The sequence below is a fragment of the Gekko japonicus genome, unplaced genomic scaffold, assembly GCF_001447785.1.
Source record: "Gekko japonicus isolate JY-2015 unplaced genomic scaffold, Gekko_japonicus_V1.1 scaffold1316, whole genome shotgun sequence".
In the NCBI taxonomy this organism is placed as follows: domain Eukaryota; kingdom Metazoa; phylum Chordata; class Lepidosauria; order Squamata; family Gekkonidae; genus Gekko; species Gekko japonicus.
In genome coordinates, this window is record NW_015175398.1 from 505,888 (window position 1) to 530,241 (window position 24,354).

Genomic DNA, 24,354 nt, shown 5'->3' on the forward strand with positions numbered 1-24,354 from the left:
TTTGTTCTAACTATATATGATGCCCTTTTGCCGTAACAAAAATACAAACATTCAAAGAAAAGGAAGATGTGGTTTTTAAAAGGCCAAAATGATTACCTGGGAAGTTTGGGTGATTTGCTAGCTCTAGTGATTTTGGGAGACTTTTTCGCAGCCCAGTCATCACTCAGTTCGATATCGCTGGAATCAGAGCAGTTGCAGCTGTCAATCACGGTGGAAATCAAACTATTTCCATAGATTTCATCTGTCAACAGGCCCCACAAAAAAAATTAAAGAACTGTTTCAGAAACCAGATCCCAATTACAACTGTCAATCAACTCTAGGATATTCTACAAGCAGCAGCCAAGACACAACAGCAGCAAGGAGCACTGGGTATTCTTTAAAACTAAAACAGAATCAGCAATAGCCTGAAATCAAGCGAATGGTGCTCAATTATATCAGCTGACAGGTCTCTCTCTGAGACTGAGAAATCTCTACAGCTAATTAGAAACCTTTCCCTCTTACATCAGAATATTATAATATACTCAAAACTAGAAGGGAATCACATCTGGCTCCTGATCTTTATAAATTTAGCATTGCAGCACACATATGCATGCTGTAGGTGAAGGAACTGCTGTAATCAGTATGAGTATCTCACATTCCCTTGGGTGGGGCTATACATTTCAGTAGCCAAATGTGATAACTTCCACAGCATTATTTTGTGCCACAGGAATTATGTTGGAATGTATCCACATGACCTTAAAAGGTTATCTGTTATACAGATTCCTTCATATAGTTTGTATATATGAGACCACATCCAGCCTGTGCTGAAGACATTGCACTGGCTGCCAATAGCTTACCAGATTCGTTTCAAAGTGCTGGTTTTGACCTTTAAAGCCCTATATGGTTGGGGGCCTGTCTACTTGAGGGACCGCCTTTCCCCATATGTGCCCCAGAGAACACTGAGGTCAGGGACACAGAACTGCCTGAGTCTCCCTGGCCCGAGAGACGCCAGGTTGGCCATTACTAGAGCCAGGGCCTTTTCAGTGGCGGCTCCACACTGGTGGAATAAGCTCCCGGATGACATCAGGGTCCTGTGGGACCTCCTACAGTTCCACAGGGCCTGTAAAACGGAGCTCTTCCGCCAATCTTTAAATGGTTGGGGGGGAAAGTGGGCACCGCACATGCCTGCCCTGCAACCAGTGGATTTGTTACTTGCAGAGCATAAGCAGGTGGCCCCCACTTGAGCTTTCAAGTGGGGCCACAGATGACGGTTGGGGATGGGGCTTCCCCTGCCAGCCAGCTGGCCACTGTCTGGGGGAAACCCGAAAAATCAGGGGATCCCCTGCCCCCACCTGGGGACTGGCATCCCTACCTTTAGTCCATCTGTTACCAGTACAGGCTGGAACAGGTCAACTAATTCAGTAAGAAGTTCCATATTTCCCATATTCTTTCACTTTCTCTTCCATAGCTTCATGCCACCTCAGTGGTCTTAAAGTGTTATGTGTCTAGGGCTATTTTCGTTACAGAAGGTACGAAGTGACAAATACGTAAATGTAGTCATAAATGCACTGGATAGTGATCACCACCTAGGTAATCTATTACTTCCGAGATTTCAATTCTTTAAGAAGATCGGCAGAAGCAACAAAATAATCCACTACACTTGCCCCTTTATGGTTTATACATGCATAATCTCCCTTTTCATCTAACTGAGTGCATCCATTTAATATCACTAGATCATTCTTTGATAATAAGGATGCAAAATATCTACCAGCGCCTAATTTCCCTATCTTTGGATCTTCTATAATTCATAATTGGAATACCTGTTATCAGAATTTAAAGCGTTTCAAAAAAGTGCCTCATTTGCCTCCCCAACCCTAGCATTAAAGTCCCCAGCCAATACTACTGGGGTAATTGGACGAAGCCTAACCAAGTTCTCTAAACAGACATCTAACTGGTTCCAGCACTGAGAGATCTTAAGCTTGTGAACATATGGCAGGAAATAAATAGTCATCAAAATTACAGAAAGTTCCTTGAACTCCAAGAAGAACGCCATTGCATATGGGGAGCTATTAGACAGCTCAGTCACCTTCACTTTGACGTTTACTGAGATTAAGCAGATCAGCCCTCCAGAGCACCTCCCATTTCCCCCAGTATCAACTGCAGGCAATGAGTATGAGGTAAAACCAGAAACATAAACCTTAACCTTTGCCCAAGTTTCCTGGAGTAAAACTTGGTCACATCTGATCGAATTTTTTTAAACATCACTTGTCATCATCCTAGCATCCCACCCAGTCATGTTCCAGGACAGTACTTTGAGTCAATCATTCCCCCCCCCCCCTTAAAAGCTGGGTCCCCAACTGTACCATCTAGTAACCTGAGTCTGAAAGGGCTTGGAGGCAGAAGTGATCTCTCATCCCAGGGTGACAACTCTACTGGCTAGGGTTGTTCTTCCAATTTACAATCAGATTGTATTTTAATATCACACAGGGTAGACATCAGCCTTTGTAATCACTGTAACATGTCATCCTGTTCTTTTAATGGCAAAGCACCAAAAGATGCTAATAGGCTCTCTTCCGTGCCCGCAAGGCCACCTGTATGCAATCCCTTTTGTACTGGAGTGTACATTCTTATCTGTGGGTGGAGGGTCATTTTGAAGTCACAGCTCTTTAGAGTCCTGAAAATACATTTGTTTATCTACACAATCGGTACCCCTCTTAGGTACTGATTTAAGAGATTTAAGATCAATAAATATTTGCATTCTTCAATTATTTGGCCAGACACAGGAGCATATTCTGCCCTATTCCTCCTTGTCTGGGGTGAAACCTTCAAATTCATTAATAGAGATGTCCTCCTTTTCTGACAGTATGACTGTACAGGAAACACCTGGTATCTTTTAAGGTACTCCTGCATAGAAAATATCAATATTGGTATCTGGGGGGAATAAAAATGGGGCCTAATTCTAGAAGTCTAGAAATACATTCCAGGACCATCTTTCAACTTGTTTCCCTTTACAAAGAGCTGAACCTCTGTTTCCTGCTCCAAGAACAAACAAACAATGCCCCCAAGTGGTCAGAAGTAGCTACTACAAGTGGAAGTTAAATTCCATCCCTACCACTCCGTTTACAGAAAGAAGCTGGTCTCCACGCTTCAATCCCCCGTGTCTATCAGCAATACCACCTGGGATAATTCGGGATATATAGATTGGAGAATTTTGCTCTTTGCCTCCCATGATGTTGAATCCAAGCCCTTCTTCCGTTTTTGGCAGCTCAACAACTCTGGGATGGGAATGACCTTCGCTGGCAGCAAAGGCTGCTACAGTGGCCTGCAAAATAGAAATCCTTAATTTTTCCCCCCAAACACTTCACACTGTTCATTTTAATTCCAAACATTTCAAAATATCTTGTTGAATCTGTCTACTTTGGCAGAATTTATGTTAATCTCATGGTCACTTTTTAAGAGATGTTTTGTACTCTGACTCGATTATCCAGACAAAACCACACACACACATTATAAATGTATTCTCTTTCAAGATGCATGCACAGAGAGGAGTGATTGTTCCCACTGGCATGCTGTTTGAAAGCAAAGACTACAATTAACACACACATGTGCTCTTCATAAAACACAACACCATACATTTTTAACTTGGGCACGAGAAACCAAGTACAAAACATTTTATAGAAAGCAGCCCTAAATGGGAACGGTACTGTGGATTACTGTAATAGGAAACAACAGAACGCACTAAGGATTCTTGGATCTTCCATCTAAGAAAGTTTGTTCTGAGTCAGAAAACATATGCTGGAATAAATGTTGTTAGTCTACAAGGTGTCGCTGGGCTTTTTTGTTATTGTTCTGCAATAGGCTAATACAGCTATCCCTCTGAAATCAATGCTAAAGACTAGCAGTACACCCCTCACCCCCTTCAAAATCCTAAAGAGTCTGGACTCAGCTTCTGACAATCCCAAACTAATCAGCACTTTCTTCCTCCCTATTTCTGCTTTTCCGAGCTATCAGCTACTAAACAATACATTAAGAGCCAAATTACACATTACGGTGGCCATAAGTCTGAACTGTGGCTGCTAATGCCATTCTGGAAAAGGATTTTGCCATTTAAAAATGGTGCAAGGGCCCAATCCTCTTGATGCAGTGAGACCAGGCAATCTTGCACACACACCCCCGGTACCTTTCCAAGTGTAGGCCCAATCAGTACTGTACCCTTGTAGCATTTTAAATGGCCAAATTCTTTCTAAAATGGTGTTGGTGATCACGAGTTGGACCTGTGGCCACTGTAATGCCTAGCTTGGCTCAAGCCCAGGCAAGAATGCCATGTTAGCACCCTGTGCACAAAGGATAGGGAGCTAGCCAGACGCTTACTGCTGCTTTGTGGATGCGTTTGTAAAGATCAGCTGCTGCAGTGCATTAAAACCCACTGGGAGACCTTTGTCTTTGGCTAAGAGATCCTCTTCCGTTCTCCCATTTAGAAGTCTACTAGTCTTTCCATTCTTTGTTCTGTATTAATCCCAAGATTCTGATCTGGCCCCATTGTTTTTCTAAATAATTGGTAAGTTCTGATGAACCTGTTAAGAAGTGTAGTAACACAGTCCTAACTTGAAGCTACCACAGGCCAGACTATTTTTTTATAAAGCTACCCTTATAGAAACTTCCTTTCATTAGCTTGAACAGGGTTCTTACCTTGGCTGTTGCATTCGCTCGTACTTCCGGGCTACTGCTGATGTCCACAGTTTCATACACATGCTCGTATACCTTTAGAAAACGAAACTGCTTTTGAGTTCAAGGATAGGAGCGTATCGCCATCTTTTAACTAATTCAACATCAAACTCAACATCAAAAAACTAAGATCATGGCATCCGGCCCCATCACTCCTTGGCAAACAGAAGGGGAAGTCGTGGAAGCAGTGACAGACTTCACGTTCCTGGGATCCAAGATCACTGCAGACGGTGACTGCAGCCATGACATTAAAAGACGCCTGCTCCTTGGGAGGAAAGCGATGGCAAACCTAGACAGCATAATAAAAAGCAGAGACATCACCCTGCCAACAAAAGTCCGTATGGTCAAAGCAATGGTATTCCCAGTAGTAATGTATGGCTGCAAGAGTTGGACCACAAGGAAGGCCGAGTGCCAAAGAATAGTTGCTTTCAAATTATGGTGCTGGAGAAGACTCTTGAGAGTCCCTTGAAGTGCAAGGAGATCAAATCAGTCAATCCTAAAAGAAATGAACCCTGACTGTCCCCTGGAAGGCCAGATCCTGAAGATGAAGCTCAAATACTTTGGCCACCAAATGAGAAGGGAGCACTCACTGGAGAAGACCCCGATGCTGGGAAAGATTGAAGATAAAAGAAGGGGACAGCAAAGGATGAGATGGTTAGACAGTGTTATCAATGCAGCGAACATGAAGTTGAACAGAATCTGGAGGATGACAGAGGACAGGAGGGCCTGGTGTGATGTGGTCTATGGGGTCGCAAAAAGTCGAACTCGACTGTGCGACTGAACAACAAAAATATAACCTGCTTGTGTTACTTTAAGTCAGGGAACATCTTGTGCTATTCACTGTGTGTATTCTGAAATAAAACTTACCTCCCTCACAGCATTACAGAACTCACTTTGAAGGACTCTTTGTAAAGCTTGCAGTTTTTGTGGTGGTACTTCTCCACTCCTTTGTAGCTTTTCCAGCAACTCAATAGCCCGACAAATGTCTGAAGAAAGATAAGAGGGGGACATAACACGAATGACTACATTTTACTACTCAATTGCCATTATTCGTTTCTATGATAGCCTTGAAGGGTCTTTCCTATTCCAAGCACTACAAATGGAACTGCATCCAGACTTTCCTTTCACAGAACACTCCAATACCTTTTGTCTCCTTCAGTTTTCTTTATTTCAGTGAGGCCTGAACCGATCACCATTGGCTTCTCTAAGCCTTAAGTATGATTTCCCTTGAATTAGGGTGTATCTTCCCGTCAGTTCTTTACCCAGTTCTAATCATTTGCACTCTGTCCCACATCTGTACTCCATTCAAGTGGTGCAAATCTCATGTATTCCCATTATTCTGTTACGTTGATTCTTTTCATTAGGAGAACATTTGAAAGTTGACATGATTTGAAAGCTTAAAACACAGAGGGTGCGTTCAGACGGGAGCTTTCTGCCGGCAGAAACTGCACCGATTGGAACCGGTGCAGTTTATGCCGGCAGAAATGCGCAACGGTGTACAGCTCTTTATAACGGATAGAGTGGGAAGACAGATGTTCCCCGTCTGAACGCCGGTAGGTACATCGATTTCAACCGGCACAGAATCCGTTGTAAAGGCTGCGTCTGAACGCACCCAGAAGGGATTGGCTGGTGTACCCATCAGTTTTTCAAAGATGACCATTAAGCGGGGAGACCGGCAACCCTTATGGACCATGCCTCAAATGTTAATTAAGTCTATTTCCAAATCAGACACCTACTTTTTAAAGTTTCTGACTACAGTTTTACTACCATTTTTATTTCCTATAAATCCAAATTCCCATAAGAAAAAGGGAACACATCAGCTGCACTGATGGAAAACGGATTACAGAGGACTGCCACAGGAAGTGGTGGCGGCTACAAGCATGGACGGCTTCAAAAGGGAATTAGATAGGCATATGGAGCAGAGGTCCATCAGTGGCTATTAGCCACAAGGTATAGATAGGGGCTCTGGGGCAAGTGATGCTCTGCCTTCTTGGTGCTTGGGGGGGTCAACAGTGGGAGGGCTTCTAGTGTCCTGGCCCCACTGGTGGACCTCCTGATGGCACCTGGTATTTCTGGCCACTGTGTGACACAGAGTGTTGGACTGGATGGGCCTTTGGCCTGATCCAACATTGGCATCTCTTATGTTCTTATGTTCTTATTTTGTCCCTTACCGCTTTCTTCACTGAAGCCTCCAGGCTCGTGCAGCTATTAGCCCACTCAAGTCCAGTGATCCCAAGAATAAACATGTTTCCCATACAGGAACAGGCTTGCCGGGACAGTGCAGCAAAAATGGGGCTTTCCCATGGCAGGCTTCCTCACGTTCCCCACACGCAGGCAACCCTCCCTAACACCAGGGAGTTTTTCCTTTCTTCTAAATCCGCAAATTGAATATTGTTATAGCGCTAAAAACATTCTTTCTACCAGGTTTCCTGAATTCCCAGCTTTCATTCTCTTAATAAAGTAAGTTTCTAGATCCTGAATATTTAACAGGAACGGATGAAAGCTGAAGCGTCAGAAAACCTGACATACGGAAGGCTGTGTAACATGGTAAAGGGCAGATTCCTCCAGTCACAGAACGAGACATGGCCATGAGGGACTGGGGCCGGGGAAATGCTGCAAATGTGGGTAGGACCTAGAAGATCTGGCCTTTCCCATCCACATGGGTGCCATCCTGACTTTGCTGTGATTCTTCCCAAAACACTGCAGCAAAACAGGTGTGGAAAAGATTGCAGGAAAGACAGGAAGATTCATGAGATGAACAGAAGCACCATGATATTTTAGAGAAGGTGGGGGGAATAATGCTTCCCAAAGCATCCAAGCTATCGTAAGTGGCTATAGTTCCCGGTGTTGGAAAGGACTCCTAGGGGAAGGGAAATGTGGGGGAAATGCACAGTTATCACTGTCTTCTGCTGATGGATCCAATCTAAGAACGGGTTCAAAGAGCAAAAGGAAATTATTCAACTATATTCTGCTGTCAGGTATCGAATTCCTGAACAATCCTTTTAGACAGGATACCCTTTCCATTCTATAGGTTTTACAATATCACTGGGTAGCAGCTGATGATACCTATCCTAACCTCACTACATAAATATTTAGTAAAAACAGGCTCCCCATAAATCTTGGGAAGGTTCATAAGATCAGCCACTGGTGTCCCGCTCTGTGTGCCTGCATTAAATGAAGTGGAATTAGTTCCCATAATGGAAGTTGTAAGTCTTTCATTCAAAGAGTTACCACAGTATGTGCTGGAATTTGCCCTGCTCTCACCTTTCAGAGCTGGAAATAGGCTTACAGTTAGAGAAATGGCTTGGCGAGAGGTCTCACACAACAGAACTCTGATTTCTTCTGCTGCATTCCATACTCAGGATCTATCATAGGATCTCGCATCTACTTAGCAAGCAGTTGTCAAAAGTTTTACCACTGGGCATGGAAATCATTAAGTCTTCTGTTGTTGCTGCTGCTACCCATCAAAAGAACTGAGCAAAAAATAATATATCCCAATGTTCGGGCTTTGAAGATTAGAAATCAAAACACAGAGGCTTTGCATGACAGGTAGCAGAAGTCAACAGCTGAGTCCAAGTGTCAGGCTGTCATACCCTTGGCAAGGACTGTTTAATTCCCCTTGAGTGACTGAGGAACAAAGAATAAGATGATGTCCAAAACAAATATGGAAGTTACTGTAAGTTATTGTAATGACTACCAGGAGGCTAGAAAATAATACATAATAAAGATTTTGAGCCTAAATGGCCTTGGACCTGGTATCCGAGGGACCATCTTTGCACATAAATTATTGGCAGGTTTATGAGATCAGCCACTGGTGGCCTGTTCTGTGTACCTGCCGTAAATGACATGAAATTAATGAGCAGGCAGGACAGAACTCTTTCAGTAGTCTCTCCCCCTGCCCCCAGTTTTTGAACTTCCTGCCCCAAAAACCTGTCTAGCTCTTTCACTCTTGAACTTCTAGGGATCTGTAAGGACTTTACTTTTCTAGAGGGCCTCTGGTGGAAGATGAGACCACATTGTATCCTGCTGACTTTTTTATTGCTGTTTTTATGTTGTATTCTTCAATTGTTCCATTTTTTCACTTTATGAACTGCCCTGAATACCATTTTGACAGAGGATAGGAGATAACTGTATCCTTGGAAATGTTAAGCAAGGCAATTGCTGGTAGCTGGTTAAGACTTAAATACTACATTATAGCACGTTTTACCAGCCATAAACAAAAGTACCTCATGAAAGAAAATGATCAGGATTTAAGCTATCTCACCCATGTCACCACAACTACACGGTGAGTATTCTTCAGTGTTAAACATCGGCAATGGGGGGAAGGGGGGAATCAACTGTCAGTTAGCATAACAGTGTTCCATGGGCCTCAGTGTTTAGTCACGCCAGCCACAGGACCATGGAAATGTCTTCAAACAGTGCTGGCTCTTCGGCTTGGAAACTGAGATGAGCACCGCCCCCCAGAGTCGGATTCGACTAGCTTTTGAGCAAGGGAAACCTTTACCTTTTTTTAGGGCAAGAAGTTGAGGTTAAGTGTGAGATAAGCAGAGCTTCTCAGGGGCCATTCAAATCTTCAGGGGAACTATCTGCCATAGCATATTTAATTATTTAGGTGATTTGCATGCCACCTTTTGGCCCTATCTGGAGCCCCCAAAAGACAGCAGTAATAAAAATAATATTCAAGTCTTATTTTATTGTATCCTATGAATGGTTTTATTAGTTCTTTTGTAAAAATCAAAGAATTACTCAGGACTTTGAGACATCAGCGCTGTAAAAACCAAGATCCATTCTAATCTATCAATGCATCCATTTCTTCATAACTGTTTTGCAAACTGGGCTTAAGCCACAATATCCTATATTTGCTATTACAATATTTCACCATTACTTCTGAGTACCGATTATTCTATCTCCCAAACAACTACCTTTTGTAATTGAGACTCTCTGAATGTAAGCCATTTTAATTATTTGAGGCATTTAAGAATAGGTATTCTAAATATAGAACAAATATAAATTTGAAAATTTGCGTTATTTCATTCACATTCAATTGTTGTTTGGACTCATGAACAAAACAATAACAGCTCTGGTCTGCTGATATTGACGGGATCCTGTCTGCTCTACAGCCAACAACCTGCCCCTTGGATCCCTGCCCCTCATGGCTGGTTAGATCTTGCTGTTGGTTGGAGAACCCGTGAAAGAGATAATTAATTTTTCTCTCTCTCCCAGAGTTGCTCTCCTAGGTCCTTGAAGGAAGTCAGTTAGGCAGGCCCCTTCTCAAGGAACGATCGTTAGATCCTGAGAACCTAGCCAATTACTGCCCAACATAAAATCTTTCTTATCTTGGGAAGGTGATTGAGAGGGCAGTGGCAGAACAGCCTCAGGAGCTCCTGGATGAGACATTGGAACTCAACCCCTTCCAGTAGCAGCCTTGATGGATGACCTCTGCCATCAATTGGATTGGGGGGGGGTCTGCGCTGCTGATTTTATTGGACTTGTCAGCAGCATCTGACACAGTTGATTATTCGATCCTGGTCGAACGCCTGGCCCCACTGGGGGTTTGTGGGACCGCCTTTGCATAGTTCTTTTTGTTCCTCCAGGGACACCATTGGACGATAGTGGCTGGGGATGAGTGTTCCACTGAGCACTCTCTCAAGTGTGGCGTTCTGCACGGTGCAATTCTCTCGTCAATGTGTGTGTGTATGTATGTATATATATGCACCCTCTATCTGAGCTGATTAGGAGGTCTGGGTTGGATGCCACCAAAATGCATATGACACCCAGCTCTTCCTCCTTGCTGGATAAAAAGCTGGACTCTGCACTGGCATATCCGGCCCATTGCCTTGAGGCCATGGTTCACTGGTTGAAGCAGAGCTGGCTAAAATTAAATCCATCTAAGACAGGGATCATCTGGCTGGGAAGGTCTGGACATCCAGGGAGACTTCAGCTCCCGGCTCGTGATGGGGTCCAACTCTAGCAACTGCAAAGTTTGTATCAGTCCTTTTAACCCCTGCACCTAAAAAATAAGAAATGTGTCTTTTGCTGCTCAAGATTTGTGAATCAATGAGCTTCTAAGGGTACAAAGAAAAGGAAAGGGGGCCAACTCTTATCAGTAGACTCTGTTAAGAGCTTAGGTTTGACTTTTCCTTGTTCCTCGACAAGCAGGGGTCAGCAGTGGCAAGGACCGTGTTTTTCTATCTGTGTCAAGCCCACCAACTGTCTCCATATCTGTCCCATTCTGACCTAGCCATGGTGATTCATGCCACAATCACTGTCTGCTTAGACGACTGTAACGTGCCCTTGAAGGCGCTCCAGAAACTACAGGTAGTTGGGAATGCACCAGCAAGATTGCTGACTGGTCCTCCTTGGAGACATTGTATCTACCCTGTCTTGAAACAGCTGTACTCGCTACTGATTGCATTTTGGATAAGATTCAAGGTGCTGGCAATTACCTTTAAAACCCTAAACATTCTGGGACCTTCATACCTGACAGATCGCCTCTTCCAACATAACCCCCCCCCCCAAAAAAAAAATTTTTTTAGTGAGTTGGGTTTGCTTATGTGGGCTACTTTTTAGTTTTATTTGTATTATGTTTTACACTGAGATTTATTAAAATTTTAACTATTAACATTTGTTAATAGTTTAACTGCCGTTAGCAGCCTTGAGATCACCTGGCAGTGAGAGGCAGCATATAAATTTAATAAATAAATTTGTACTACATATCTCCATATTTCTAGTTACCATCCAGAACATACTATCTACTGTTTACAGCCAATCATGACAAGACAGTGGTATGTATTCCAGTTCCTTGGACAGGAATTTACACTTCAAAAAACATTCTTAAAAGTGCAGCACCCACTCAACTAGGTCAAGCAGCAGACCGACAAGGCCAGATTTGTGGTGAGAGAGAGACTACTACTGGCCAGGCCTCAGTGAGAAGGAGACCAAAACCCCACTTGTCATCTATAGTCCCCAGCTCAACCATTTCAATGTATCATTATTGATCTACAACTAACCCTGGACAATAGTATAATGGAACAGCTCAGGACATTACTTTTATAAAGGAATAGGTTGGTAGTCTTGCAGTGTTTATTGCATGTATCACCTTCCTTTTACTTCATTGTCTTCTACCTTTGTAACCTATTTTCTGCATTATAGTGGTGTCTTAGAGGTATTTTTGCACTGTTTTCCAATTCTGTAATGCTAGTACTACTGTACTGCTTACTGCCGTTTGTTTGAATTAATTTTTATAATCCACCTTGAATCTAAGCAAGAAAGCCAGACTATAAATGAATACATAAATAAATACAAATACTGGCAACAGTTTAATGTTATCCCCGCATCAACCAGACAACTCTATTAAAGGATCTAATAACACCACGTCATGACATTATGGTCCCATCCACTTGTTCATTCCCCAAAGTGATACACAGAATCATCTATAAACAATGCGCTTTTGCTGTCTACAAAGGACATATAGTTCAGTCTGTACAGAAAAAAATTAATGGACTCCAGTTGAGATTCAATATGAAAACATTTGGGAACAGAAGGAGAACATGTCAGTCTACCAGGATGCTCTACAGAAGAATGCTGACACTCAGTTCAGTTATAAAGAAACTTCACAGAAGCCCTGACCTGGATAGCCCAGGCAAGCCCGATCTCGGAAGCTAAGATGTGGTGTATGTTTCTTTAAGAGGATTGTATGTAAGTCAGGGCTAGGAAGTGGGAGTGATTGCAGCTGTGAGATCTGTTTTAAACTTCTGTGACTGAGAGCAATAAAGACTGATCTGAAGACTAACATGGAGGTATTATTTACAAGACATAACACAGGGTCAACTCTGGCAAGGACTTGGATGGGAGACCTCCTTGAAATACCAGAGGCGGGAGACAGGGGCAGGCTTTATTTAGCCACCTCTCTGAATATCTTCCAGGCCCCTAGTAGGGGTCAGTCACTAGAGGTCGCCATGACTTCCAGGTGCGTGCACACACACACAAGCATATATTAAAAAATACCCAAAAAGAAACTTCACAGATGACTTCCAGGTGCGTGCACACACACACATGCATATATTAAAAAATACCCCAAAAAACCCAAAAAGAAACTTCACAGAAGAAGAGTCAGTTTTTATACCCTGCTCTCCACCACCTGAAGGAGTCTCAGAGTGGCTTACAATTGTCTTCCCTTTCTCTCCCCACAACAGACAACCTGTGAGGTAGGTGAGGCTGAGAGAGCTCTGAGAGAACGGTGACTGGCCAAAGGTCACCCAGCTGGCTTTATGTGGAGGAGTGGGGACTCAAACATGGTTCTCCAGATCCGAGTCCACCGCTCTTAACCACTATACGGCACTGGGAAGTTCATAGGGAGATTCCAGCATGAAAATACTGAATTAGAATTTATGAGGAAATGTTATTGTATAAACCAGGGCTTAAAACAGAAATGACATCTTTCTTAGGCACTATAGGTGTTGAATCGTTTAACATGGCTAGCTAGTCTGTGCTACCACCAATAGCAACCATTGTAAATAATGGTCCAAATAATGCCATGTTGGATTTTTACACAGAATGTTCTCACTGCCATATCCAGGCTGAAATAATCAACTAGCATCATCACTTTCAATCTCAGCCATGCAAAAAGGGATACAATAAACAGCCTCAAATCCATTCTGATATAATGTCAAAGAGCTGAAAAAGGAGGGGCCTCTGTCACCACAAACAAGTTAGGCTATATAGAGGAGGCTGAGAGACAGCAGACATCCCCCCAAAGAAGAATACCAGAAAAAGTTAATATGATAAAGGAATTGCCCATGTATGTGCAGCAGCAATTCTACACTACCAGGAACTTCAGCCAAGAATAATAAAAATATATATACTAGTTTAAGCAGGCTTCTTTAGAATTCCCTCCCTGAAAAAGAGGACTTTCCCCACTACATTTTGGGTTAACACAGTAACAATGTCTTTCCCCAAAGGACCAAATTATTTTGACAGGTTTGTTTCAGAAGAGTGGCAGAATAATGCAATGAAGAAAACATAACAGTTTGCATGTTGGTTCAGGTCCGCAATCTATAATCAAACATCCTACTTTACAGAGTAGCCAAGTGGTTATCCTGGAGTAAACAGTGTCTCTTAGCACTGGTATTCAACAGTTTACTGTTTTTAAATCCATTTAGTCACCACAGCAAGTAGCCATTGATGAATGCATTGCACTTTGTCCATGACTCTAATTAGCAATACTTAAAAAGAAAATGATGCTAAGCAGAGGATCATGTTAAAGTAGTGATTTAGAGAAGGAGAAGAGATTGGATTTATACCCCACCCTTCACTACCCAAGGGAGTCACAGAGCGGCTTACAAACTCCTTTCCCCTCCCCACAACAGACACAGCAGCTAATCTACTGTGAAAAACAGCTGCTGTAATGAACAAGTTTTGGGGTAAGGAACACAAACAGCAGGCATCAAGGCCCCCTGATACACATTTCTACTTAAGCAGCATATTCCTCAGTGCAAAATGCCCCGTTTAAATTCAGTACAAACCAAAACATCAGATCTGAATTACAAAGTAGTAACCAGGACACATGAATCTAGGCTTGTTTCCCAAACTACTACCTATGCCAGTTTTGACAACTGAAATCTTGAAAAAATGCAAAATTGTAACAGAAAACATCCAACACCTCTTCCTAGTCTCTACTCTGCTGCTCTCTTCAACAGTTGCCTTGTGCAACCTGATCAAACACAGTGTTTTGCTAAAGGCTTGAATTTAACCCCATTCTATTGCATTAACTTCATCAGAATTAATAGTGCACTACACTGATTACTCCAGTCTAAGCACACTGAAATTAGCGAATCACTTGCATAGAATTGCATGGCGAGCATTATTAAATCCAATACTAGAGCTTAACTGTATGGCAAGCTAGTTTCCATTTTGGATACAAATACCATGACTTGTGATTCTGTCATATCAGAAGGAAAGTCCTTTGTTGGATGGGGGGGGGGCACAGATGGACAGAAAGACACAAGAAAGGCTCACATCAGGCTCAGAGCTGACATATCTATCATTTGAATAAAATAAGCCGGAAAAGACAGTAATTTTGAAAACAAAATCATTTGGAAAACAATGTCCCTCTTGGTTTCATATATTAATAATGCCTAGATTAAAAGTCAGCTGGCAAAGCACAGGCTCCAGATCTCATTGAAACAGTGCTGCGACCTGTGCAAAGCACTTGTATGCTCCCAATTAGCACACCAGCACGTCTCCAAGGGCTACAGATCTATGGCATGCGCACTAAGCATATGTGGCTGCTTTGTACAATTAGCAAAATAATTTAAATAAAGACCCCAAGCCTATACAAAAACGCACAAGGAAGTTGTTCTACTCTGACAGCCTGATATTTAAATCAAGCCTGACCCACTAACAGTACAATCCTGAGCAGAATTACTCCAGTCTACTCACACTGATTTCAATGTGAAACGAAAGCAATTTATTTAGAATTGTTACAAGTATTACCTGTTTGCGATGTTAGCGGTTAGAATGTCAGGTTAGGATCTGGGAGACCCAGGTACAAATCTCCACTTGTCATGGAAGTTCACTGGGTGAGGCTGGTCCAGTCACTATCTCTCAACCTAGCTTGCCCCACAGATAATGTGGAAGAGGGGGGAACAATGTTGTAAACTACTTTGGGTCCCCATTAGGCAGAAAAACTGTATAAATCTCTAAATACCTGTAGCAACATGAGGGGTGTTATTTCCACTTTACAAGATGGGGGAGGTGTATAAATCTCTAAATACCTGTAGCAACGTGAGGGGTGTTTGTGTTATTTCTACTTCACAAGATGGTGGAAGAACCAATACAGAGGCTTAATGGTTTGCAACAAGGCCAGTTCAATGACTTTAAGGCACCATCAGAAATATTACCCCAGTAAAATCAGTGCTGTTAGTGCTCGACCATTTGCACCTCAGTTTATGACAGCTCAGTAGTGAAAGGTTAAAGTCTGTAAAACTGAGGGGGGGAGGTGTCATAGTACGGAAGGCAGGCAGGCAGACACTGTCTCACTCATTGAACTAAAGTCTGAGAAAAGGATATCCTTTCATTACATAAATGTAAGGTCAGAAAAAAGCAATACAGGTCACATGCTTTCCTATGGGAAAGACTTCTGCCTTAGATCCTGGAGAACTGTCGCCAGTATGTACCTGTGGATTGGACAAGCCAATTATCTGATCCAGCTTTAGGTAGTCTCACATGTTCATAAACTAAAATAATACATTTAATTCAGAAGATTAGAAAAATCACAAGCCACCACAAATTTGATGCCAGTGCTTAAAAATGTGTAAACTTAAAAATCTGTATAGTGCTAAATTAAAACAACAACTACATATATGCACCACTACAAATTAAGAGTCTCCACTCCTGTCAGTTCTAAATAAACACCACCAATCTGCTTTGACTCCCAGAGTATTTCATAGAGCCTTAGAACGCTAGATCTGAAGTTCATTGTTTTAAACCCAATTTTGGAGTTCAGCATTCAAAGGAACAGTTAATTTGCTTTGAAGATGGACAACTGATTTGAAAGGCTTAGTGCTGTTCTTTAGTCACCCACTCTTGACAACGGGTGGCTCCAAGCCCTGGCAAGGCAACCAGAGGAGGGAGCTGTTTTGAAAGGAGTGCAGAAGAGCGAGGGGCAAAGGAGGGGGACAGATGAGGAACAGAGGACAGGGGAGCCACGCCTGCCTGCCTGGGCCCAGAACAGCCTATGTCTACAGCGGTGCTACCACTAGCAAGAACCCCCTCCTTCAACCATGAGACTTCTCCTCCAATGCCAGAAGCTGACTGAGCATGAAGGACACCGAGAAGAAGACTCTTGAGAGTCCCTTGGACTGCAAGAAGACAAAATAAGTCAACCCTATCAGTCAATCCTAAAAGAAATCAACCCTGACTGTTCCCTGGAAGGCCAGATAATGAAACCGAAGCTCAAATACTTTGGCCACCAAATGAGAAGGGAGCACTCCCTGGAGAAGACCCTGATGCTGGGAAAGATTGAAGGTCAAAGAAGAAGGGGACGGCAAAGGATGAGATGGTGAGACAGTGTCATAAATGCAACGAACATGAAGTTGAGACAACTTCAGAGGACGGCGGAAGACTGGCGGGATCTGGTCGCGAAGAGTCGGACTCGACTGTGCGGCTGAACAACCACAAAAACGCCGACGGCCAAGGGGTCACCACCTCACCACGGCCACCCAAGCCCAAGAAGAGAGACGGCCTCTTTAGCTAGGCGCACGGCCGCCCCGCCCGATCTCACCTCGCTCTGCGAGCGACAGGACGAGCCTTGCCCTGCCAAGCCGGTCAGGCACCTCTTGTTCGCAGGCAGGCGCTCCCCCCGCCCCCTTGGGGGTGCTGGGCCGGCTGTGGGGCCCTTTGCCCTGACCGACCGCCCCTGCCCAAAGCCACCAGGTCCACCTGCTATGCACACCACCTCCCCATCCCTCCCGGAGTCCTCCGTTGCTCCCCTGCAGCGTGGCTGGCTTTCCCACGGCCCATCACTCCCCGCGCCTTCACCTCTTTCCAGCCGCACAGGCTCTCCCAGCGCCGCCATTTTTCCTTCCGCTCAGCTGCTTTCAGGGAAGTGACGCCTGGTAGGGGCGGAGCCACGGAACGGACTAGGAAACGCGAAGGAAGGGGAAGCGGGGAAGTAGCTCCGCCTCCGGCCGGGGTTGGTCCGCTCTGGGTCTCGGTTATCTACCATGTAGGGAAGCGCTTGTTCGCCTCCTGTCGTATAGTTCGCTTTTGTGAATGTTTACTCGGACGAGTACGCCTCAGTAGGAGCTGGCAAGTGGCGACACGCACGTGTCGATAGTAAGTTGAGGTCGGCCCTACACATGCTTGTCTGAAACCGGAACAGGAGACCGGTGCCACCTTAAAAATTAAGGAAGGGTTGTTCCAGCTTAGATCACAAAAAGCACCAACAGAAAGGCCGGGGTGAGCAGATGTTACCTACAGAAGCCAGTTTAAAACAAAAGAGTAATCAATTTACTGGCAAGCTCCTTGCTTGGCAAAGAATAGCCTGAAGTCACATGATGTCGTTCCATTATTACGATTAAGCTATACTGCTGATGTTACCACAGCTGGCTGCTAGTCTCTATTGGCCAAGCACAGGCTAGTTGAGCAAAAGCAAGGAATCATAGCCGTTCACAAGAGCCAGTTTCATACTTAGAAAAAAATGCAGTTTTTCTGATCATGGAACTTGGCTGCTGCACCCCACCCCACCCATGGACAATCTTTAGGAAAGTAATACCAACATTGGCTAATGGTGGGGGTGAAGTACCTATGGAAATGCAGTGTGGGAGACATTTCTCAGTGGTGTGATTTTACCCTCTGAATGAACTTGTGTTTCAGATCCCTGTTTCACTCAGGCAGACTACATCAGAACACGGTGGAATCTGGTTCCTCCTAGTATGATCCCACAATGGAGAATACTGTCTGTGAATTAAACAACCACATGAAGAGGTCTTTCTCTCAAAACTGATACTCTTCCTCCCAATGGGATACTGATTAGGTGGGAAAGACTGAATATGACTGGTTCCATACATGCAGGATTGTTTCATTCATATATTGGAGTGGTGGTGAAAGACCAAGTCTCTTGGAGGGATGGTAAGAAACAAATGTAAAAATAAAAAAGGGTATTTCAATATGAAGGTGTTTTTCATTCAATAAGTCCTGTGGGACTTATGTACAATCTGCTTGGAACCTCTGGATGGCAGAAGCATGGAATCTGGTGTGGGGGAGGCAGTGGGACAGGTTGGCTTCATATCTTTTGCTGTTGTGATATTGTGCTCATTTCAAGGGCAGGAACCTGGGCTGAGAATGCTTATTATCCTAAGTTCTGCTCATCTCCCACTGTGTGCCCAGTGCTACCCAGTATCATTGCGGTGGCACAGAGGATTTATCCTGTGGTTACGGTAACATCTGAACTGAACAGAGCTGCTGTCAGTTCTAGCCCGCGTTGGTGTGAACTACCAGCCTTGTCCCTAGCTCGCGGTTCACCCAGTGGTTCAAAAGCTTTGGCAAGTAGATAAAATGGGTACCACTCCTTAGAGAGGGTGGGCACACTAACCCCCCCCCGTGGGGGGAGGTATTAGCCGGCAAAATGGAATGTCCAGCTCGGAAGCCTGGAAAGATCACCGGCCAGGCGGTGGCAGTGCGACGCTGAGACTCGAAGCAGTCCTGGAAAAACTGACATCATCAAGCCAAGCTGAGTGAATGCCGTCTGGAACACGTCTAAGTCTACAGCTGAACAACAACAAACAAAACCCTGTCGGCTGCAAACGTTTGCGACTTAAAAAAAGATTTATATGTTGTCCTCCCTTACCCCCTATGAATCATTGTTAGTCCCTTGTTAATATGTGTGACTGTAAATCGCTCAGAGCCAGCGGCTCTGCAGGATTGAGCAATTAATAAATCGAAAGATATTATCATTATTATTATTATTGCACTGATACTACACTGACACTGAAATTACAGTGGTATGACATCACTCTGACATCACACATGTTTTGCTGGCGCATCTTCTATATACAGTGGCATGGGAGATGTTATTGTGATTTTGTTGTGTTAGGATCAGATAGGATTGTTGTTGTTTTTTTAAAATAATATTTTATTTCATAAAACATGTCCAACACCAACACCACCCGTGTGTGACTTCCAGGCATTAGAGACATAAAATTCCATACAGTATTATATCACAATCAATCTCAGTACAACTCTATTACTCTATTAACCTTCCATCTTAATCTTATAATCAAATTAACATCTCAATTTCCTATTAACTGACTAATCACCCCAAATTTTTTAAACTTTCCCAAATACCCTGCCATCCTTCTAAACCAGGATTGGTAAAAAGGGAGAAATCTGCCTACATGAAGTTTCTTTTAGGATGATCCTATTCAGATGCCACATACAAATGTAAGAAGCCATACTGGATTAAACCAAAGGTCTGTCTTCTCTATCATCCTGTTTCCACAAGGGCCAAACAAATACCCCTTGGGAAGTCCAGGAACCAGATAAAAAGGCAATAGGCCTCTGTTGCAAGTGAAGGCATCCCTTAGCAATCATAAACTCTCTATGAATTTGTCTTCTAAAGCCATCAGGTGGCTGTCACTGTATGTCTTGCCAGCAAATTCCATGAATCAGTGTCACTGATCAATTTCAGTGGGATGCCTTGAATTATTTTATTGTGGGAGAGAGAAAAGTTCTCTTTATCAGCACACAAGGTTGTGCTGACATAAATATACCGTGTAGACATTTTTAGGGGTTCTTCAAGGACAAGGAGCTGTGGTGGCTCAAGTGGTTAAGAGGCTGAACTGCAGGCTGTGGAAGGTCGGTAGTTCAGCAGTTCAAGACCCGAGTGTGCCACATGACGGAGTGAGCTCCCGTCTCTAGTTCCAGCTCCTGCCAACCTAGCAGTTCGAAAGCAAGAAATTGCAAGTAGATAAATAGGTACCACTGCGGTGGGAAGCAATGTTCCCTCTAAGCTGTAGAGTCTTGTGAGCAAAATATTCTACTGTGTGAGCTACTGGCATAAAAGTGGTGAGCGAGCGATTTGGCTGCGGCATAAATCAGTTTCCTCTGGAGCCCTCCTTCCTGAGAAGATGAGCACCGCAACCCTAGAGTCGGACTCGACTGGCTTTCGAGCAAGGGAACCTTTACCTTTTAAATAGGGAACACTGGTGGGAAGGTAACAGCGTTCCGTGCGCCTTGGTGTTTAGTCATGCTGGCCACATGACCACGGAAACGTCTTCGGACAGCGCTGGCTCTTCGGCTTGGAAATGGAGATGAGCACCGCAACCCTACAGTCGGATTCGACTGGCTTTCGAGCAAGGGAACCTTTGCCTTTACAAGGACAAGTGCCTTACTTCTGTAGTTCTGAGGATTGCCAGCCTTTCTGTGCTACAAACCAGAATAAAGTTCTAGAGATGAAGATTTTCCTGTTACTGCAAGAAATTAACTTTCTTCCCATAAGGAGACTGGAGTTCTATGTAATAATGTGCAAATATCTTGGTGTTCTCTAAAACAAATGTTAGTGTAGTAAATTGTTAAATAGTTATCAAAAAATCCAGTTTCAGCTGGCTTTCTTTGTCTGCAGTCTCCAGCATTAAAACTCAGGAAGGGTAGGAAACTAAGCAGTCAAACCCATCGTATTTTTAAAAGAAATAATAATCTAAGGTTGTCCTCTCCCAAAACTGAATCCCTCCCACTAAGACATGCTACAGGATGTACATAATGCCTGTATCCCAGGCACATATGGCTTTTCCTGTGTGCCTGTTGGTTGCATGCATGATGTGCTGTTTGTGTGTACTTCATCTGTCATTAATTTAAACTAAGTATGGGGTGAGTCCATTCAGTGTTGTTAAAGTGATCAAAGCATTGGGTTCAAGCAGGACGAACCCACTGCATGCCATTGCTTTTTACAAAAATGGGTGTGGAGTGGGGTCTGTCTGCAGGGCACTACTTGTGTGTTGTTAATTTCAAATGAAACTATTTGAACTCTGCTTTGAAAGCAAATGGTTCGGTTTAATAAAGGACATGACCAAGATGCCCCAAACTAGCCCTTTTACACAAAGGGATTCCCTGCTTCTGGGATTTGTTTTTTTCATTCCCTCTCTTGTGTGATGAGGGATTCATCTATGTGGCTTTCAATAAGACATTCAAATGTTAAGGAATTTGTGTCAGTGAACAAAGTCAAATCACAAACACATTTTAGTCAGAAGTGGTTGAGGCCAAAAGCGCTATAGAATGTTTCAACAATATAATCCAGATGTTTAGTGTTGCATGAATAAACTACTGGGTTCTTTTGATAATGGTAATATCATTTTCAGCAACCTGCAGCTGATACTTCAGTGCATACTATTAGGCTGGCACTATGTATCCTGTAATGTAAGTTCTTGAGCCTAGTCCACAAACCACCAAAGCCTGAATACTTTCCTGTTGCCTGCATACACAGTTGAACTAAGGATCTGTTCTCATGAGCACCTCAGCATTCTGACTTCCACTGCATCAGCTCCTGGCAAGGCAAGTGTGTCTTCCTACTGTTGGCAGATAATTAACACAGCAAAGGTGCACAACCTGTAGATAAAGGTTTATTTAGGAACTAACATACTTGATAGGAAGGAGAAGAGAGATAGTTCCTAACTATATCTCTAGCTGAGAGAGAGGGGAGACTGAATGTAGCACTCCTGAGAAGAAGGGGGAAACACCCTAAGAGTAGCAATCTGGAGACAGACAAGGAATGACATTTAACAGGAGAGAAGGAGCTGACCTCACTATCCTATCTAATTGTCTTCTTGCTGCCCCATGCAGGGCCTACTTCTCTTCTTTGTACACCAGGACATTGCTTTTTCCAACACCTACATGGGCTGATCCACTTGACCGCCACATTACAGACTGGCATGGATGAGATTTAGTATGTGCTTGCCTGCACCGAGGTGGTTGTAAGGTTAGGCTGTATAATGGCACTGTGAAAATGTGTATGAGAGGAGCCATATGAAATTTAGCAAATATGAAACAGTACTGTGATTACTTCGCCATGTGCTCAGCTTGTAGCTGATCCTACATTTGCTGTGCCACCTCTGGGCAAGTTTGTGGTTGCAGAGAACTCTGTTGGAGCTATAAGCAGACACAGTTATTAATTTAAAAAATGTGGCTGCTAAACAGAAATGTTCAGGAGGGCATTTTTAAAAAGAGATTAGAACTGTAGTAGAATGGAACAGTCCAGGTCAGCACCTTTATAATGGAATAGGATTGTCGTCCGCTGCAATGATTATTAGATATCACCTGCTTTTACTGCATTATCTTACACCTTGTAATCCACTTTCTTTATTGTTTATAGTATACCTTGCCTTAGATAGTTTACTTGCATTGTTTGTTAATTATTTAATCTTAGTCTAATTGCATTGTTCATTGGTATGTACCTGATTGCCCTGCTTTCTATTCTGTAATCTGCCTGGAATCCCAGTAAGAAAGTTGGACTATAAAATAAACAAAATATGCTATGAAATCTTACCCATGTGCAGTTTATTCATTTTGTGAAAAAAAGAGACCATGAGCCACCCGGCAGAAGCAAATAAATCTCTGCAAAGCTACTGTTGGGCCTCCAAAAATGTTATTTAAAAGTTTCATAGGTTTTCTGCTGGCACCATGGAGGACTCTCCTGCCTCCACCAACAGCTCCCACTAATGGAGAAACAGGCATAGAATGTTTTACACTGTACTCAGATTTCTCAGAATGCAACCACCTGCTTGCCATTACAGGAAAGTGAAAATCTGGACAAGTTGTTTAGTTGTTTCATAAGCATCTTTTGTAGGCTGAAATTGGCACCTTACTTTTTCAATATGTGCGCCCTTCATTCAATATTTGCCCAGTTTTCAGTACAGGGATGCCCTGATTCAATCCGTTTTTTCACATTTTTTCCAGGATATGTATATGTTGAACATAATCACAAGACCAGTGCATCCAATGGGGTTTTTTTTTTTTTGTAATGACTACGGAACATTAAAAAATGGTTGTGAACAACTGTCTTTAGTTTTTGTTTACCTCCTTACCCATTGCCAGAGGTTAGAATCAGCATTTATTTTGCTTATATGCTATACAAGATTCTTGACACCCTTTGGCAGAGGCCAGAGTTTGCACATGCTTTGAAACGGGTTCTAGAATTTGTTATGTTTATAAGGCAACTTGGGCTTTCTGCCACATGGCAAATATCTGAACTAATATACATCACAGAAAAAGCCTCATGATGAATCCCATTCGGATACTAGTTTCCATGTAAGAAGAACCCAGCATTTTGTTATATGTCACAGAATGCTTCTCTTGATTAATTTTGCACACAGAGATTGACTGGCACAAGCTCATTTAGAGAGTTTTCACATTCACTTCTGGCAAGTGTGGGAGTGCACAGCGGACATATGGAAGGACCTTTTTGTGCTTCAGCTTTTGGAATCTATGTCATTATGATGCTTTTCTCCCTTCTGTGCACATAAAAATGTGATTGATATGATAAATGTGACTGGTATGATAATACTGACACAGAAGAGCTTGCTTATTCCTTGGAGAAGGTTCCAAGAGGAGTTTAGATGGTGATGCCAATTAACCTTCACTTTCAACAGTGTAGCTTGTTAACTTTTTATTTATAGCCTAAGAGTTGTATGTATGCCAACAGATCATTTAACCTGGTGCCCCTCCTCATTCATGCTGAAGCAAGATATCGTGAAATTAAAGCATCATTTCTAGATCCTACCTTTTCTTGAGAACCTCCTAGGGAAGAAATTGCAGCATACTGGTAATACATTGTTCCCATCAGTCACTGTCACATTGGAGCTGTTTTCTGGTTGTACTTTCTCAGAAGACAGCCACATGATGTGAGCCAGTATTGTACAAAGGTTAGAGTGTGAGACTAGCTGAAATCCCCACTCTGCTGTGGAAGCTTGCTGGGTGACCTTGGGCCAGTCACACTCTCCGCCACCTATCGCACAGGGATTTTGTGAGGATAAAAGGGAGGAGGGAATGTTGTAAGCCTCTTTGGGTCCCCATTGGAGAGAAAGGAGAATAAAAATGAAACAAAGTAAATAAAATCATATTGGTCAACCTGATCATTTGAGCTTTTCTCACCTAATG

At 43.2% G+C, this 24,354-nt stretch overlaps 1 protein-coding gene across 1 annotated transcript in view; it reads right to left on the reverse strand.

Moving 5' to 3' along the window:
* Window positions 1-17,321, reverse strand: part of LIN7C (lin-7 homolog C (C. elegans)) — an 18,835-nt gene extending 1,514 nt beyond the window's left edge. The window contains exons 1-4 of the mRNA XM_015425687.1: window positions 17,245-17,321; window positions 5,572-5,690; window positions 4,669-4,740; window positions 3,092-3,301 (exon numbers count right to left, since the gene is read on the reverse strand). Coding sequence (XP_015281173.1) covers window positions 3,092-3,301; window positions 4,669-4,740; window positions 5,572-5,690; window positions 17,245-17,281 — 438 coding nt within the window. The 5' untranslated portion in view covers window positions 17,282-17,321. The remainder of the gene's footprint in view (window positions 1-3,091; window positions 3,302-4,668; window positions 4,741-5,571; window positions 5,691-17,244) is intronic.
* Between the last annotated feature and the right edge of the window lie 7,033 nt (window positions 17,322-24,354).